General features: G+C 38.3%; 1 protein-coding gene across 1 annotated transcript in view; it reads right to left on the reverse strand.

The window, feature by feature from the left end:
• Positions 1 to 18,900, reverse strand: part of mical1 (microtubule associated monooxygenase, calponin and LIM domain containing 1) — a 37,616-nt gene that overhangs the window by 14,809 nt on the left and 3,907 nt on the right. Inside the window, exons 3-17 of the mRNA XM_074681729.1 lie at positions 17,774 to 18,084; positions 15,135 to 15,342; positions 13,258 to 13,365; positions 13,003 to 13,098; positions 12,689 to 12,844; positions 10,125 to 10,225; positions 9,616 to 9,873; positions 7,994 to 8,109; positions 6,199 to 6,325; positions 5,850 to 5,919; positions 5,508 to 5,655; positions 3,965 to 4,155; positions 1,216 to 1,322; positions 870 to 932; positions 549 to 792 (exon numbers count right to left, since the gene is read on the reverse strand). Coding sequence (XP_074537830.1) covers positions 549 to 792; positions 870 to 932; positions 1,216 to 1,322; positions 3,965 to 4,155; positions 5,508 to 5,655; positions 5,850 to 5,919; positions 6,199 to 6,325; positions 7,994 to 8,109; positions 9,616 to 9,873; positions 10,125 to 10,225; positions 12,689 to 12,844; positions 13,003 to 13,098; positions 13,258 to 13,365; positions 15,135 to 15,342; positions 17,774 to 18,031 — 2,251 coding nt within the window. The 5' untranslated portion in view covers positions 18,032 to 18,084. The remainder of the gene's footprint in view (positions 1 to 548; positions 793 to 869; positions 933 to 1,215; positions 1,323 to 3,964; positions 4,156 to 5,507; positions 5,656 to 5,849; positions 5,920 to 6,198; positions 6,326 to 7,993; positions 8,110 to 9,615; positions 9,874 to 10,124; positions 10,226 to 12,688; positions 12,845 to 13,002; positions 13,099 to 13,257; positions 13,366 to 15,134; positions 15,343 to 17,773; positions 18,085 to 18,900) is intronic.

Here is an 18,900-nt window from a genome sequence, read left to right on the forward strand (position 1 = left end):
ACATGTCTCAGAGCACCAGGCTGTGAGTGACACTAAACGAGCATAACTCCAAATAAAAACATCACCTCGTTACTTCATATTCGGTAAAAAGTCATCTTAAAAAAAGAAAGTGGTGTTAAAAAGAAGACTGCACTCCATTGATTTGCTTCAGAACACAGCATGTCTTATGACATTGGGTGTTGGTGCTCATGGGAAATGGAGTCCACACAGCCCCTTTAAACTGATTGAAAGCTATTAGAGCCACTTTTGCATCTCTATGACTCATGATTTTGTTGAATGGCATTTCAGGTAATGTTTCATAGAAGTTATTGTTTTACACTTTTATAACAAGCTCTTTTAGTTTTTGTAGTCGTACATCTGAAAAACTTAAATGTCACGGCTGAATTGCGATGTGTGCATAAATAAATCAGTGAAGTCTGAACTCAGAGTGAACTCTAGATATCTGCAGAAATGCTGCTGGAGCTCCTCTGTGATTTCAGAAGATTGTGGGTCTAGCAGCCTCAGCACTGCTCTCAGTGAAGCCCTGGCATTTTCAGTTCAGTGCTCACCTGTAGCCGGGTCGTAGGTGTACCCTCCCAGTCGTAGCGTGATGCTGCACTTGTGGCAGGTGAAGCAGCTCCGGTGGAAGAATTTGCCCTCGGCGCTGATGCGCTCCAGCAGGTAGACCCTCTGACCGCAGAAGTAACACTCCTCACTGTTCGTCATTGACCCGCCAGAGCCAGAGTCAGGTTCAGACGCAGGAGTAGGTTCAGGTGTGGGATTGAGCAGAGGGGACACGGGAGGCACCACCGTCTGAGGGGAAATATGCGGTGACGTTAAACAGTGAGGCTTCAAAAACAGAGGAGGACAAAATCGAAGCTGAAACTCACTTTGTCCTCATCTCCCATCCTTCTCTCACTTTCTCTCCCGCGTTTCTCAGATGCCAACTTATCCTGCAGAAAAACAAGACCTCATTAGCTTGATTACGTAAAATGCAAGAAAAAACTCCTCACACCATGTAATGACCAACTTAAAAAACACTTCCCTTGACCTAAAAATGTGTCCTGAAAGAGAGAAATCACACCGACAACAAAAACATGAGTCACGTCTGAAGGCTCAGACGTGAACTCCAGCCAGACCGGCCGGCCGGTCTGTGTGTGTGTTGGAAAATATCTTTATCAAACATTTCTGGGTGCTGTGTAAACACGGAGCCGGTGGCTGTCACAGTGGGCGTACCTTGCGTCTTTGCAGAGAGTTGTGCTTCAGCTTGTTCAGGAAGAAGACAGCTGACTGTGTCTGGGAGAGAGTGAGGGGCTTGGATGACGGCAGGAAGACTGCAGAGTCTGGAGGAAGAAAAAGAGAGGAGTGTGTAAAAGAAAGGAAACACAAAATGTAGTTTTCTTGCTTTAATTCTGGGCTTGAAAGTGAAAAATGCAGCTGTTGGCCTACTTGCAGCTTTGCTCACAAAGGCTTAAAATATTCTCCCTTTCTAATATCTTCAAGGTATGTCCTTTCATGCTGATTTCTCTGTCAGGAGTATAAATAATCTCTCTTACATGTATTTTCTGTAACGCCACAGAAGCAGCAGCAGATGAATTCAACTTGTCAATCCTCATAAAAACTCCTCAGCCCCGGCTCTGACTAACACTCCCACTCTTTCATCACTGCGATAAGGTAACCGGAGACTGACAGCTCCCCTCCTGCCTGCACATCAGTCAGCGGATCCCGAGCAGCGCAGCATCACAGACACACAGAGACAGAGAGCGCGTACATCATCACACCCACTTCTGCTCATTCACTGCCTCCAAACGCTGGGATTCACATTCAAACTCCTCCTGCTGCACACACCGTGGAAAATACCTCTGCAGCAGAGAGCCGGGAGAAAATCCTCCTCAGGCGCAGAAATAGTCGCTCCCCCTGAAGAAAACCCCCGATAAGCAGGTCCTCACCGTGCCTGTTCGCTCTGCCTGCTGCTGGCTCAGTGCAGGAGAGCAGCAGCACCAGAACAGGCAGGCTCTGAGCACAGCACTAGCCACTTAAGCCCAATGAATTCTGGGTAATCAGCTCTTAAAGAGACAGCAGCAGTTTGATCACTCCTGAACACCAAACACATCTCAGTGGGAGGACACCTGACCCTTTTAAGGTGATGTTAATACCGAGCCGTGTCTTAGCAACACAGTTATGTAACACTGATGCTGCTGTCACTTACAGCAGAAATGTATCAGCAGACAAACTACATTTGAAGTTTTGATCAATAAATCAAGAAAGAAATGAACCGTGTCGGTCGCAAAGGGATTTTTATGCCCTTTAAAACCTGATTGGATTTATTTTCTTTCTACCTTTGCACAAAAAGAAACTTGAACAAGAATCCTGATAAGGTTTTTTGTTGAGAAGTGTCACACAAATAAGACGTAGCCCTGATTAACCTTTAGTTAATTTTTCTTTAATTTTTTAATTTCTTTTAATGAATTTAATTAATTTAATTTCTTTTAATTTATTTAGTTTATAATTTCTCTTTTTTATTTTTTTTGGAATTTCGTTGTACTTGTTACAATGAAAAATACAGTTCTTTTCTATTCTATTCTTTTTTATTTGTGGTTTACTTTGTGTGCTTCCTCACAGGTTTTGTTAATATTTATTAAACACAATATGAACTCCACCTTGATTCATTTCCTCTTTAAGCTCCTCCTGTGTAATAAAATGTACCCAGAATGTTACGAGACAGGTTTTTAGACAAACCACATTTTTAAAGCTCCTGTGAGTAATTTTTAGCTGCTAATAAAACAAACTCTTTACAAGCTGCAAAAACAAAGAACACTTCTGTTTTTATTTCCAAGACCGAAAACTTCTGCGAGACCGAAAACCTGACAGCACATCAAGAGACAGCCTTATATTTTTATCTTTAAAAAGCACACACACATAGTGGGTGATTGATGTTGTAAAAATGAAAGCAGGGTGGGATTTTTGTTAAAGAAAAAAGAGAGAGACAACCCACACACGTAAAAGACAAGATTAGCAAAAATAGAAGAGGTATCAGTTTGGAAAGTATCTCATAGAAGAGCTTTAATGTTTTTGCTGTTACTAATATTTCTAAGACACTAAAATAACATCAAAAGTATACCTATTAAAAAATGCAAATATAATTTATAATGTAATATAATAATATGAAATCATAATAAAAATATATTTAATAGTAATATTAAATTAGCAATAATATCACGTAATATTATTATTTTTAATAATAATAATATTAATAATTATAATAATATATTTAATGATAATTTAGTATTATAAAATAATAATATAAAATATAAAAGTAACTTCTAAATACTGAAATTTATGCCGCAAGAAAGTTAATTTGAAGTATTATATCACATTTTAAATTCATGAACTGAAATTGAATTTAATGGTTTGAAGCAGAATTTAATTGTCGTATTTAACCAACTTGAAAATTCAAGTCTCTTTATTCCCTGACTTCAAAAATACAAATTCTATTTCAGTTCAGTGAGGCATAATCATTCTGTCAGCTACGTCAGTGAGGTGGAGTAATCAAGCACAGAGTCAAAGAAACCCTCTTCCATGTCCTCAAAACTCCTTAACAGTCTCCTCACCTAAGTGGAGTGAGCTGAGATAGCGGCATTTCCAAAATGTCTGAAGACCAGTGACTCAATAATCGAGGTTTGCTTGAAACTTAACTCCGTATTAAAAACTAGCCCCAGTCGCTATAGTAATGCTAGCTTTTTTCCTATCCATGAAGACGGATGTGAATAATTTTAAGCTTCAAACAAAAACCTGAATGTGAAACTGAAAGTGAATTATGTGTTTTCAAATTGAGGGAATATAGAGAGCTGAATTTTCAAGTAGGTTGAGTATAATTCAAAGCAACTGAATTCAGTTTCCAGCAGCACAGCTCTCAGTCCACAGACCTCAAAAAGCTGGAAGAGGAGCTTTATATTCAGGTCTCAGAACATCACTGAACTCTTACCTTTCCCCTGCACAGTGAAGGCTTTCTGGACCTGTGTGAGGTAAAGCACCATGGTCAGTTTGTCGATCTGTCCGCTGTTGGCTAAATCTCCAGCAGACATGACGGGCGGGATGCCCAGCTCCTTCTCCAAAACGCTGAAGGCCAGTTGGTTGTTGTGAACAGCATTGGACTCATCTAGAGAGGACATGTCTCTGTGGAGGAAAGGAACATTAATCATTACTCATCATCAGGATGAATCATGGCGGAGCTTCTCACGGCACAGACGATTATAAAGTGACAATTTGGAGACTGTTTAGTTAAATTTAGGCTTTTTAAAGTGAAACATGGTAAATGGAGAGACTTGATGCTGATTTGTTTCAAAGCAGTGGCTCATATAGACACCATTGCATAATCACACAGAAGCCCATACACGGATAGTTATGAATAGGGCTGGGACAATATGCTACTCCCACAATTTTAATCTATCTATCTGAGGTCCCGATTTAAATTGCAATTCTTCGATATTTACGATTTTGGCAATTTCTAGTTTGCTTTTTTAACACCAGACCATGTAAAAAAGTTAAATTATGATGATAATGTCCACAGACTATATCAGGAGCCATATTTCACCCATAAAATGCACATCACGTGAATCAGAGAGAAACATTTCGCCCTCTGCTGGAGAAAAGTGGTAACTTTTTTCCAATCCATGTTATGATCAAAGACTGAATTGAAGAATTTGAATTTGAAAAATCCATTTTTGATATTTTCAAAGATAAAATCCTGATATATCATAGATCGATTTTCTCTCTCCCAACCCTATTTATGAAGTTACTGAAGTACCATTAAAAGATTGAATTAATAAAGAGAATACTACGAAAGTTGTTTCAATGAGTAAACTATTAAAAGGAATACAAATTTTAGACATTTTGACCATATGTTTTTTTATATATTTAAAAATATATGGGGTTGTATTATTTTTCATACATTGTTTGTATTACTATTAAATTATATTCTGGACAGCCCATGAAAAATTCTGTAGACAGAGCTAAAATTATGAGAAATAACAGGATAAGGGCTTAAAATCTTCTCATAACAATAATACCAAACAAAATACATGTTAAAAAAAAAACAAAAACAAAAAAAAAAACACTTTTTAAAATTATTTTGCAAACACAGAATAATATTCATTTTTATGTGAAATATATCAGTAATTATAACTCCATATAATCCTTAATACCGTTCCTGTCTGCAATTGTATCCTTTTAATAATTTTTCATACTTATTTTCCCAAATTTAATTTCTTTGATTGGGACAATTCAATTGAACAGAGCATGAAACTAGTTTGTGACACAGAGAGTTTATTGCTTTGTCTTATTTCAAACTTTTGTGCCCTGTAATATACACACACAGTGTTCTTGTGACAAGTATGATCTTTGATAAATAAGCAAATATTCTTCCTTAAATCTGTGCAAGAGTTGTGTTTTCATTGCTCTCCTTTGACTGCTTAAGTCGGTGCAGTTTGTCAGATAAATAAAAAACTGATGTCAAATTTGGGACTCACATGAGCTGAGGTCTGAAGTGGTGGATCAGAGCACACAGAGCCAGACCAGACCTCCAGGACTGTGTAAAATCCTTCACATTCACGTTCTTATAGCCCGCCGTGTGTTTCTGGCACCATTTCAACAAGTCTTCAAAACCACTGCCTGAATCTGAGAGGACAAAAACACAGGGCATTCAAACACTGTGGTTTCTCAGTCATAAAAAAACCTGATTCTTAAATAGATGTTTTTTTTTTTTTATAATGTGTTCACAAAACCACAACACAGCTGAATAAAAACAGGAAGAACAAGCAGAGTAACAATAAAACAAACCACAGTTCCTGCTCAATAAAAGAACACCTGACCTTGACGCATAGGAGTCAAGTTGCTCTTCTGTTTCTTGACTGATTTATCAACATCGTACAAGTGCTGCACCTGCAAAGAAAGACGGATAACTACAGAATGAGTAAAAACGGATTTATTTACAGACGCCATATTTATCAAATATTCAGTAATACATCTATAGATCAGTTTTACATCAAAGATAGCTAATAAATATTTCTTAGCTGACCATAAATATTCTCTTTCTTGAAAACGGCACTACGGTATTTAAGACTGTTTATGCTCGACTGTAATCTGCATCCTTGAATAACCTCCATGCAGATTACAGCTACCTAAATCTCTGTACAGTAAACAAAGGATGAAGGGGCCGACCTGGTTGCTGTGGATGGAGGACAGGTTGACTCTGGTGTAGCGTGTTTTGGGGTTGATGCTGTAGCTGGCGTAGTTCTTGCTGGTGTTTTCTGGCGTGGTCTGGGAAAGGACCTGGTAGATACTTTCTCTGTACGGTTTAGAAGAAATGAGACAAGGTGGTTTACAAGAATAAGAATCTGTATGAGAGTCAGCTGACCGAGATTATTTATTGTTTCATAACAAGAAAAAGAAACAAACTCTCAAACAGAACACTTAACAATATGTTTAACATAAAAATAAATAAAAAATATATTTTGAAGTGTATATTGAGGAAATACTTTTCTCTAGAGTCTGAGGGTCAAACAACAACAATGACACATAAAAAACATTTAGATAAATAAAGGCAATTTAAATTGATTAAGATAAATTGTTTGGCAGATTCACTTTGCTTAAACAATTTTCTATCTTACTTTCAAAACTTTAAAAGCTAATTAGTGGTGTCAGGTGATTAAAAAAAATAATCTAATTAATTACAGGATTTTCGATTAATTAATTGAATTAATCACATTTTAAACGCATATCTGCTTAAGGTCCCGAAATGAAGAATTTTAATTCTAGGAAAATATAGAATTTGTGTGCGTGACTAATCAAATGAAAACACGAAGAAGAGAAGATTTGGAATCCACTTTCTTTTTTTTTTACTTTATTGCAATGGTTTACTGCTTCTATAGAAGTAAATAATGTTTTACAGCAGGGGGAGGCGGGGTGTGGTGGAGCTTGTCAATCAAAATCATGCCCATAAACTATTGTGAGTGAGAGCGGTGCGCTCTTTGGATGAGAGCTCAGCATGGATATAAGGAGAAGATGAGCGATGACAGAGGCATAGCGAGACATTTTTGAGACAATTTTCGGTACATTTTTGTGTTAATGTGGTAAAAAATATCAATTTGTTTAATACTAAAATACATATTTTTTCGGTTTAAGATATTATTCTTCAATATATAACCTTGCAATGCTGTGTTCATGTCCAGCACAGAAAATTGCCTACTCTTCCACTCCCTCACAGTCACAAGGATGCATTCAGGTACCTAAACATGGTACCTTTTGATTTTACATGAATCTGTACCAAGTACGTTTGACAGAATTACCTATAAAAGTACCTGATTCGGTACCCATCCCTACGAAACGCTACAAGTCAGAAAAGTTCAGGCAGCTCACGCTCAAACTGGGGATGTATCGTGGTAGTTCAGAGAGAAAGAGCTGCACAATCCTGAGAAAAGACGACTAAGATCATGGAGAGGATCAAAAGATGGAGCACCCAAGATGAGCACGATCAAAAAAGTATGTTTTGTCTGTTTTTTTGGATCAAAAACAGGAAGAGAGACATAAAAGAAGAGAGTCCACTCTTCTTAGATAGTTTTGAGGTCACAGAAAACAATATTTTTTGGGTCTTGAAAGATCATTCAAGATGTGTTGAAAATGGCTGGCAGCTAATGAGTTAATCTTGCATCAGTTTTTATAACACATTAATTTGTGGTGTGATTAATTAATCTTATTAACGTGTTGAAGTGACAGCCCTAGTTTTAATCCTTTGTTTTGCTGTTACCTGAATCTGAATGTCATCCAGCATGAAGGGAGGTAACGCTTCCTCCTTTTTTTAATAACATTGCAAAACATAACTGAATTAACAAACTGTCTTCAGCAGATAGTGAAGAAACAGGATGCAGTTGTGTCATATTGTCTTGTTTTGTGCAGTATGTTGTAAAAATGAAATGATTACGATGATGTAGCATGTATTTTTATGCAACACACTCACCGCTCTGCCAAAACCTTGAGATGTGGGACCCCCATACCCCAGCTCCTCACCATCCACGCCGTGTCAAAAGCAGCCAGAAACCCTCGAGCAATGCCGGTACCAAGAGGCCAGAAAGGCTGCACAGAGAGGAGGACATAAGAAGTCACTGCATCACATTAAGATGGTCTCAGTGTTGACGGGAAGTGGAGCAGAAACATTTGATCCAGTGAGTATCACATTAAGAAGTGTATTTAAACATATGGGACCGAGAAACAACACAGCTGCCTAGAATTTGAGACTCGGTGTACTGACTCCACAGATTTCCAAATAGAGACAATCTCATGTAAACAAGAGTGAGAGTCCACAGCTGGAGGCTGAACTAAGACATGATGGTGCTTTAATAAAATGTTAGGATGGGAATGAAAACAGAGAGTCCTTACAAAGATTGTGACATAACCGCCAAGGAGGTTATGTTTTTGGGAGAGTTTGTCTGTTTGTTTGTGAACAACATAACTCAAAAAGTAACAAACAGAGCTTGATGAAATTTTCAGGACATTTTCAAAATGGGATAAGGAAGAAGTGATTAAAGTTTGGAGGTGATCCAGATCACCGTCTGGATCCAGGATGCTATTAAAGGATTCTTTATCATCATGAGATAGGGCAATTTCCACCATATGTGTCTGTAACTCCACAATAAATGGTCAAAAGAAAACGAGACAAGGTCACCATAATTTCTGACGGATGTAAAGTACGATCCAGATCCTGACAATTTTCTGGATACTCAGATCTGGAATATGAAATGTGAATTGGTTCATCATAATTTTCAACACTGTCAGAAAACAAATTATCGTACAAACCTGCAATCAACACCAAATTACAAAGGATGTGAATTAGCCTTACAGGGAATTAGTGCCACCTAGAGTTAAGGAGTGTGATATCACTGCCAAAATAAATGTACAATATCTTTTCTTAACACTTCTTTTTATTTTTTGTCAAAGCAAAGGTTCTAAAAAAAATTTGAGAATCACTGGTCTTAATGTTACATAAAATTGAACTAAAAGCAACTTATGTGGCGTCAACGCTAAGTGCTGCAGTTCTTTTAGCAGCCACTAGAGGCTGGCTCCCGAAGTGAGTCTGGCCAAATTAGGTTCCAAGAAGTGACTAAGTGGCTAAGTTGAATGTCAGACAGGCATGATGTAGCTGTTTTCCAACGAACTTAAAGGTTGAGTCTGCAGGAGTTTCCCAAAAATATCAAATGTCAACTTTTACTGAATAATTCTGCTCAATTGTCACTTCTGGGCTTCTATACATATGCAAAACAATACAAGACAAGGTCACCATAATTTCTGATAGAGTAGGACACAGATCCTGGCAATATTCTGGATACTAAGATCCAGAATATGAAATATGTACTGGATCATCAGAGTTTTCAACGCTGTCAGATAACAAATTATCGTACAAACCTGCAACTAACACCAAATTGTAGCAGACAGTCTGCTGAAAGGAAGTATAACATTAAAGTAGGACTAAAGTGTTGCGTCATAATCACAATATGCTTGGCAGAGGTATATGCTCTCTGAGTGCTTTTCTAGTTTGGTTTTTCAATGTTCGCCATATAACATTCTAGTGTACTAGCAACCAACCTCTACAAGGCAATCTCCAACCAGACCCATCAACAACTTCTTCCCCCTCCTCTCCCGGACCAGAGAGGCGTTCTCGGCTCGGTGCATGCAGGTGAAGTCAAACATAGCCACATCCGGCTGGCCCGACGGGCTCTTAGCAAACTCGAGGTCAGGTAATTTACCCCCCGTGGAAAAAAAGGCGGCATCGTGTGCGTATCGACACAAGGCCTCGTGATCCACATTCGCAGGAGCCAGCAGCTCCTCTGCGTCGCTGAAGTCCTGCAGACACACAGAGCGAGAGGTGGGATGTGATGAGTCATGACACTTCTTCTGATTCTGAACGACACTTCTGATACTTGAGCTGACTGCAGCAGTTAATAGGCCACGTCGCAGAGAAACAGGAGATGACTGACGGCACATGCACGGCTGTTTCATTCGTCTGGTTTGTTTCTCTTTCTGTGCCGGCCAGAGATGCAGCCTCTGCCAATAAGAATCACACTTTTTCTTAGTAATGGATGTGTTGTTCTCACCTGTTTAATGACCCCCTTCTTCAGCAAGCTCTTCTTCTTGGCAGTCATGACAAAGTAGTGGGTGTCGTCCTTGTAGTAGACAATATTCTCCAGATCGATACCTGGAATGGATGATGGAAAGAGAGCAGTGTGGGAGAATGAGATTCAGAAAGAGGACTTCAAGAACATTTTTCATTAGGGAGTGATTTCCCCTCTCTTTTATTAGCTTGGATGCAGAGTGTGAGGAGGCATACAGAGGCACAGGGAGGTCAGCGGGTGAGGGAGACACACAATACCTGTAGTGTTCATTGAAATCAAGGTGCAGCACCAGCAGAGGAAAAGAAAGGTTGGCTTCATTATGGTTAATAATGTCACAGGAAATTAACTTTAAGCAGAAGAACATTGCTGTTTTTTTTTTCTCACTTCACATTAAACCGACAGTGTGAACATTCAACTCATGCTTCACGCCTTTAGGGCTGCATGCAGGAAGCGCAACAGAAGAGCAGCAAACAGAAAATAAATGGGCTTCTGTTCTTATTAAACAGCTCTAAGAGTCGTCTTTAAATTTCATGTTCTCTCTTGTTGTGTAATTTAAGTTAATCTGACGTGTTTGATGGTTGCTTTTTTTGTTTTAATATTTAAACAGCAGCTGAAATAGACTGAAAACGCTGCTTCACATCCAAGTGAGAGATCCTCTTTTATGCAGCTCGACATGACTCTAGATCAGTTTTACTCAACTGGTCTTGCTTCTGGACCCATTATCACCCTTTAATAATAATAATAATAATAATAATAATAATAATAATAATAATAATAATAATAACAATAATTTAATATTTTAGTAATTGTAATAATACATTTTATTTGTAAAGCACTTTATATTCACTTTATATTTATTCACTTTATATTCAATTATATTTATATTCAATTATATTTATATTATTTACTAACAAGCCATGACCCAATCAAATAAATTTACAACTTCTCAAACATTTAATGAAAAGGTGGTGTAGTTTGAACCCGAGACAGTGCAGAATATCACAGCCAGTGGGACAGTTTTAATGGCTTAATGTACCCTTAATATAGTGGTTCTTGAATTTACGAACAGTGGTAGAGTGTGATATCACTGCCAAAATAAATGTCTCACACACTTACAATATATTTTTCTTAAAACTTTTTTTTTTTTTTTAATCAAAGGAATGGTACTGAACAGAATAGTTAAGAATCACTGGTCTCAGTGTTTAATAGGATTAAACTAAAAGCAACCTATGCGGCGTCAACACTAAGTGCTGCAGTTATTTTAGCAGCCACTAGAGGCTGGCTCCCAAAGAAAGTCTGGCCAAATTGGGTCCAAGAAGTGACATTAACCCGACAATTTTTCATACGAAAAATCTGCGTTTGCACGGAAATGCAGAGGTACTGAAAAAGCTGTAGTAAGCATGCCAGGCCTGTAGTTGGCGCTATAACTGTCTGGGCCGTTTTTAAAAGTCGGCTGGAACACCGTTTCTGAGTAAACGTGAGGCTGAAACACAACAAAACTTTTGCATTTCAGCCTAAAACCGTTGTTGTGTAAACGGCCTCTAAGTGGCTAAGTTGAATGTCAGGCAGGCATGATGTCATTGTTTTCCAGGAAGCTTAAAGGTAGAGTCAGCAGGATTTCCCTGTAATCAATAATGTCATATATAATGTCAGCTTTTACATGAATAATCCTACTCAACTGTCATTTATGAGCCTCTGTACACGTGTGTTAGTGTCTGTGTCAGCCTGGAACCCTCTCCTCTGCCTGTATGTTGATGTTTTGGATGTTGCGGGACAATTCTGGGCAGACAGTAAGCGTGGTTGACTTTAGCTAATCACAGCGTGCCTAGTACGCAAGTGACTTAGCATGTTGATCAGCAAGTGGAAGAAGCTACCCTTAGCGGCTACGATACTGGACGTAGTACAGAGCAGGAAAAAGTGAAACAAAACCCCAAACAGATATAGTTTTTTTTTATATGAGGGTAAAGCTTGGCTCTATTTTCGGAGCGACACAAGTTGGCTTTCTGCTGAACAGGTACGTGTCAAATAACCCAGTGATTAGCTTGTGCTAACATGCCAAGTCCGGTGTACGGCCCTCAAGTCTCTCCCATGTAGAAATGTGATGCTGCAAGTGGTTGCTGGGCTAGTGAATGTGTTTACATAGTCAGAGGCTGCTGCTAGTACTGATCCAAGGAGGAGGAGCCCAGTTTGGGTGTTGTGTTTCCTAACAAGTAACAAAAATCCCTGCAGACCCTACCTTTGAGACCACTTCCACCTCCCTGACTCTTGATTGACTGACAGTTTAGTTGAGTCAGTATTTCCAATCTGGTGACCTCCAGTGGCTTCATAACCTGGTAAACCACCTCACTGACTAACCATTTAACCACAGGCACAGATTGTTTGCCAGCCTCCTCTCTATTACCTCCTTCTCGTGTAAATATTGCTCTGTTAAAACCAACATCTGTGGTTTAAAAAGCAGAACTTGTGGCTTAAAAAGAGCAGTTACCAAACAAATCACTGTCGTCACAGAGGATTTTCCATTATTTATAACAGCCTCTTGTTCCCACCTGTCTGAGTGAGCAGCTCCTGGAAGAACTTCTGGTTGTATATTCGAGCCACACCGCTGATCTCTGCCACCTGAGCCTCTGCAGCTGTGTTCCTGTTGATGAAGTTTGTTGTGATGCCGATGGCCAGTTTGCCTCTCAGCTCCTTGTGCTTAAACCCTGGAAGTTTGAAGAAGAAACTGATGAGTGCTCACTTTTTCACAACACTGGTGCCAGGGGAAGTTTGAGATTTTTCATGACGTGTAACCGACGAGCCAAAATTTCTGCCACACAAATGTAGGAGTAGTGATTCAACGGTGCGTGTGTGTTTGTCTCACCATCGGGGACGAACCTGCCTCCTCCAGCAGAGATGAAGACGTCAAACTGGAAGTTTGCAGCAGGATGAGACCGGGGCTGCAGCTTTGCCATCCACCCTGTCAGAAACACATCAAACTTTCATGTTCCCTGAGACTCCTCTGCAGGTTTCATAACGGTCTCACTGCTTAGCATACCGTTTTTTTTTCTCATGGATATTATTGGTCGACAAAACAACAAGTGATGATGATAAACTGCAGGCTGGGAAGTGTAATTACCGTTGTCTCCTGAGGGCTCAATCAAGCCCTGAAACTCCACTCCGGTGTGAATTTCCACCCCGAGGAGAAGTGACACTTTCAATAAAATGAGCTGCAGCTGACGGATGCCTGAAAACACACATTCATATTTCAGAGGAAGTGTGTGTGTGTTAGATAACAATGATGTACTGGCAGTCATGCATACAAAAAGGTAAAGGGGGAAAGTTTTCTGTCTTTTTCACATCAGTTACAGTAAAGTGTAACTGTGTCCTCAGCTTTCTGTTATCAAAACCCAGCCGCACTGCAAAAAACTGAAATCCTATCAAGTTTTTTTGTTTTATTTTATGTAAAAATGTCTAATAATGCTTTATAAAATCCAATTTTAACTGATTAATCCAGAAGAAATGTCTTGTTTCAAGTTATTTAAGGACAAAAATGAGGTCTGAATTAATTGTTTTAAGTAAAAAAAATCTGCCAATGGAATAATGGATAAAAAAATGCCATAAAATTATGTTGAAACTAGAATAATGTCTTAATACTTTTCTATTGTTTCGTTGGCAGATTTCTTTAACTAGTTACAAGCAATTCAGACTTAATTTTTGTCTTTAAATAACTTGAAATAAGACATTTCTCTGGACTGGTCAGGTGAATGTGGCTCATGTTAAGTCTACAAGGACATTTTCTACTAGAGATAAGACAAAAACACTTGATAAGATTTCATTTTTTTGCAGTGCGAAATGTATGACAAGAAAAACTATAATATAAAAAGTGAGACTTCTAAATAATGATTGCAAATTGGATATTCCTGGACAGATCCACAGTCAATCACATGGTTGGGATGAGCTGCAATCACACAAAGTCTCAACTGTCAAGTCCATCTAACCAAGTGTTTCGTCTTATTTTCAGTTAAAAGTGTCCTTTATGACTTCAAATGAGCCACATTCACTTGATTAGTCCAGAAATTGTCTTATTTCAAGTTATTTAAAGAAAAAAATAATTCCTTAATTTCTTGTATTCTAATCTTAACAAACACATTTTTCTTACCCCAGATTTTTTTTTAACCTGCAAGCAATTCAGGCACCACTTTTGTCTTTAAATAACTTAAAATAATACATTTTTCTGGACTGGTCGGGTGAATGTGACTCAACTTAAGACTAAAAAGAAATTTTGTGCTGAAATTAAGACAAAAACACTTGTTAAGATTTCAGCTTTTTTGCAGTGCAGTTTTTTTTTGGGCTAAGGCAAATGTACACTGCAAAAAAACGATATCTTATCAGGTGTTTTTGTCTTATTTTAAGTCAAAAATTGTCTTATCATACTTAATATGAGCCACATCTCACTTACCAGTCCAGAAAATGTCTTGTTTCAAGTTATTTAAAGACAAAAATGTGGTCTGAATTGCTTGTAACAAGTAAAAATTATCTGCCAATAGAACAAGAAAAGTTTGCTAGAAAATTTGCTTGAAACTAGAATAACGTCTTAATACAAGAAAAATTTCTCTTGTTCCATTGGCAGTTTTTTCTACTTGTAACAAGCAATTCAGACCTCATTTTTGTCTTTAAATAGCTTGAAATAAGAATTTTTCCTGAACTAGTCAAGTGAATGTGGCTCATATTAAATCTAAAATGACATTTTATAATGAAATTAAGACAAAAAAATTGGTAAGATTCCAGTTATTTGCAGTGTGAACACCCCGACTCTGACCAGACTTTTTCTCCTTTTTTTTTTCTTACTTTTTAGCATAAAACTTTCACATGACATCCAGGCTAGCCAGATGCACAAAGACCTTGACTGAAACCAATATTTTCCTGTGAGCATGCAAAGCATTGAAACATTTAGGAAAACATTCAAATTATTTTAACCATCTTTGTTTTGCTTTGTTTGTACATGTCACTCACTGATGTGATCCAGAGACCCGCTGCAGAATTTGCCGTAGAACTTCTTTGCTCCGAGCGCTCGGAGGTCGCAGATGGTGTAGGGCCACAGGTGGAGGACGTTGTTCCTGGAGAAAGTCTCTCTTTTCTCCAACACCACCACTTGAGCCCCCAGCAGGGCCAGCTCGATGGCTGTTCTTAGACCACATGGTCCAGCACCCAACACCAGACACTGCAGCAAGAAAGATGAAGTAGAAACCAGACGCACAGAAGACTGATAAATATGGGAAAAATACTGATACGACAAACTTTGAAAGTGAAGAGGAAAATTAGATCAATTTCTAAATGATTAAAGAATCCCCTGATTGGTTTAATAAGCAGCAAGTTCATACGTTGAGATACATTAAACATTCTCAGACTGCAGTTTTGTGGGGCTGCCGTAGGGACCAACATTGTTACAACACCTGACAGATCTGAGAATAATGCCTTCTTTATACCTCCAAGTCATGATCATGAAACATGCAGATGGTTGCTCAGGGCACAAATATCAGGAGAAGTGAGCTTGTCTGTTTTTTATCTACGTTTAACTTTAATATTTGTTCTTTCCACCTTTTGCAACAGTTAGAGTTAGAGCAGCACGACTCTCTGGCATAGTGTCAGTTTATTTCCTGAGAGCTTCAACACTGATGTTACCACACGCCTTCAGGAACTCAAGACAAAAGTTTTCCTTTGAATGTTCAATAGATCTGCTGATCGATGGCTCTGTTCTGTGGTACATAGAGCATGATGATGACTTTGTGGATTTGTAGATAGACTTTTATTGTTTTCATAGAATTTTAAGCTTTTAATCTATTATTTAATTTCATTTCCACTTTGGTTTGTTTAATGTATCCTTATGGATTTGTTTCCCTGGCTCCTTTTTTTATTTGGTTTTAATGTTTGCTGTTCATTTTTACATGTTTTTGGGGGGTTGGTGGGGAGGTTGGTGGGGAGATAGGTACTTTATTGATCCTGAGGAAAATCCAAGGCATCCAGTAGCAGGTTAAAAGACATACATTCAGTTACTTGGATTGCTATATAGTTTTACAATTGTTTATAATTGTCTGTTCTAAACTCTGTTATCACAATAAGTATATTCTTTTAATTCCATTTTAGTTTTCTAGTTATAATTTGCTATTTATTGATTAAATTTATTTTTGTCTGGGTGGGTTTTTCTTTTCCTGTCACATTATCATTATCTTTCTTCTTATTATTATTATTATTTCTTTCTTTCTTCCTTTCTTTATTTATTGATGTTTTAATTTATTTTCTACAATATTGGAGTGGGTGGGGTCTAGTATATAATCTAATGCATTGATTTGCTGGTATGTAACCTCTCTTTGAATTTTTCACCAAAATGCAATAAAAAGATGTTGGAGATAAAAAATAATAATAATAATAAAAAAAAATAAATGACATAAAATCTTGTAACAAATTAACCCCCAAAACTGATGCCCCCCCATGCCCATTTATCAGTTTGAAAAACAGACTTATAAAACAAATGAACACAGCCCATGCAAGGGTTAAAAATAACAATAAGAATATAACTGAGGGAAAAAATGTGTTGAGGATAAAAAAATCTGATCTGGAGTTTTGGAAAATAAGAAGATGAAGATGAATCAAAACAAAACATCAAAGTGTCCCAGAGGCTACCTCTTGGGACAGCTGTGCACATAGGAAATGATTTAAGAAGATAGAGTTGAGTTGCACAATGTGAAGTGCTTTGTTATCTGTATTAAAAACTGCTTTAAGTATTATTATCATAATAATAAACCTAAGGATAATTTATTGTGTTGGGGTTGTCGTTTTTTTCTTTATATGACAAGAAAAAAGTTCAAAAATGTCATTAAGCTCATTGGATGGATAGGATTATCCTCTAGTTATACAAACTTGTAGACTAAATGAACATAGTTAAATTAAAAAGTGAATCAGTAATCACTATAAAATAAAGTAAAAGGTGAAAACTTGACTCAAATTAATGCGCATGTACTGTTTTGAGGTAGCAGTATTTGCTGAATTCAAGCAGTAGAGGTTCATTTTATCCTGCCTGGGTTTAAATGTGACACAGTTCAGCTTTTTTATGACGATCATAGGGCCACAGTGATGCACAATCCTTAAATATAGCTTTCTTCAAATAATGAAACATGCTCAGACTCCAACACATTTTACAGTGTTGTGACTGAAGCAGAATTTTTACAGAAGTAAAAACAAGGATGCAAAGTCATGGTTTTAATGTTCATGTTTAGCTGCATGAAGGAGCATGAACGGGTCACTGGGCTGGTGTCCTGGTAGTGGTATGATACCAGTATGCCACTTGTCCACAAAGAGTTTGAAACATTTCCTAAAGGCAGGTGACACCCAAAAGTAGAGGGCCACAATCTTTTGGCATACCACTGGGGGGATCAACACACCAGTGCAGCACCCAGCCCCTTATTGGCATATCAGCAGCCACAGCAGGTGTCACTGAACAACCAGAGAGAAACGTAGTAGACATATGCCTCAGACTGCTCCTTACTGATCTACACACTGTTTACACTTGATTCACACAGTAGTGCCTCATAACATCACAGTAAAAGATACGGATAAAGAAACAGCTAAAGAAGATAATGACAGATTTCCTCTACCTTGTTTTTGGCGCAGACTTTGCCTTGCTGGTAATCTGCATGAGCTGCTCTCTTGTCCAGCTTTGCCCACAGAGCTTTAGCCTTCCAGTAGTTCAGTCTCTCCTTTAACTTGCTGTAGAAGCTCCTGTAATCCTTGGGATTGATATCCAGCTGCTTGCAGAGCTCAGCGAAGTGCTGCCTCACATCCTTACACGTCTGGGCTTGGACGAAGAGGTCAAAGGTGGCGTGTGAAGGGTTGACAGGGTCCTGGCTCGCCATGCTGGAGGATGATGAAGGAGCTGCTCTTCTTCTGTCTGGGTTTTGTTGGTTAACTGTGAAGGAGGAGGTTATGTCATGCTGTTAGAGCTTCCTACCTGGGATAACTGGGCCCTGGGGATGGGATTACTGTAAATGATCAAAGAGATACAGAGTCCTTGTTGTTGTAGTAGTTTGCGTTTATAGAGGAGGTCTTATCTCTGTTGTTTCCTACCCTTTGAGCTGGACTAAGTCCCCTCCTCATGTTCTGCTAATTATAGTCCAGATGTGTTCTTGTCACCTGGGCGGCTGATTCATTAGTCACTTCCTCAGTGGTGGTTTCTGTGGTTCTCTTTTTATTTACAACCGCTCTGCAGCCCGCCCACAGCTTATGTGTCACTCTCATACTGCCTCAGGACCTCTGACAGACATTAGTTTCAGTACGTAAGAGCACACTGTTAAATGGAAACACACCGCTGAAACATGAAGGGAAAATCCAACTTTTTATGAGTTTGTACTGGAACAACTATTGTTTTTACCCCGACTCCTCAAATATCAACAAGACTGTGCTTTAAGACATGTGTTAGACTTCTGAGGGTAGTTTTTAACTGGTTGTTAAAACACACTGAAATGAGGTTTTTCAGAAATGCAAACATGATCATCAGCTACATGACTAACAATTTCAATACTGAAAGACAGGATGACTGAGCGTGCTGCAGAAAACCCCAAATCTCACTTTGATTGACCTCAACGGTGATGCAGGGTGCCAACATCGGAAAAAACAAGCCCAGTGTTTCATGAAGCAGCTTTAACCACATACTGAAAGGAAACCAGCGAATGAGGTTGCAACTGAAGTTGATTTTTACAAACTAATCTCCAAACCTTCATAAAAG

This window comes from Halichoeres trimaculatus, unplaced genomic scaffold (genome assembly GCF_033239565.1).
Source record: "Halichoeres trimaculatus isolate MK-OKI-2021-1 unplaced genomic scaffold, fHalTri1.1 fHalTri1_scaffold_11, whole genome shotgun sequence".
Lineage (NCBI taxonomy): Eukaryota > Metazoa > Chordata > Actinopteri > Labriformes > Labridae > Halichoeres > Halichoeres trimaculatus.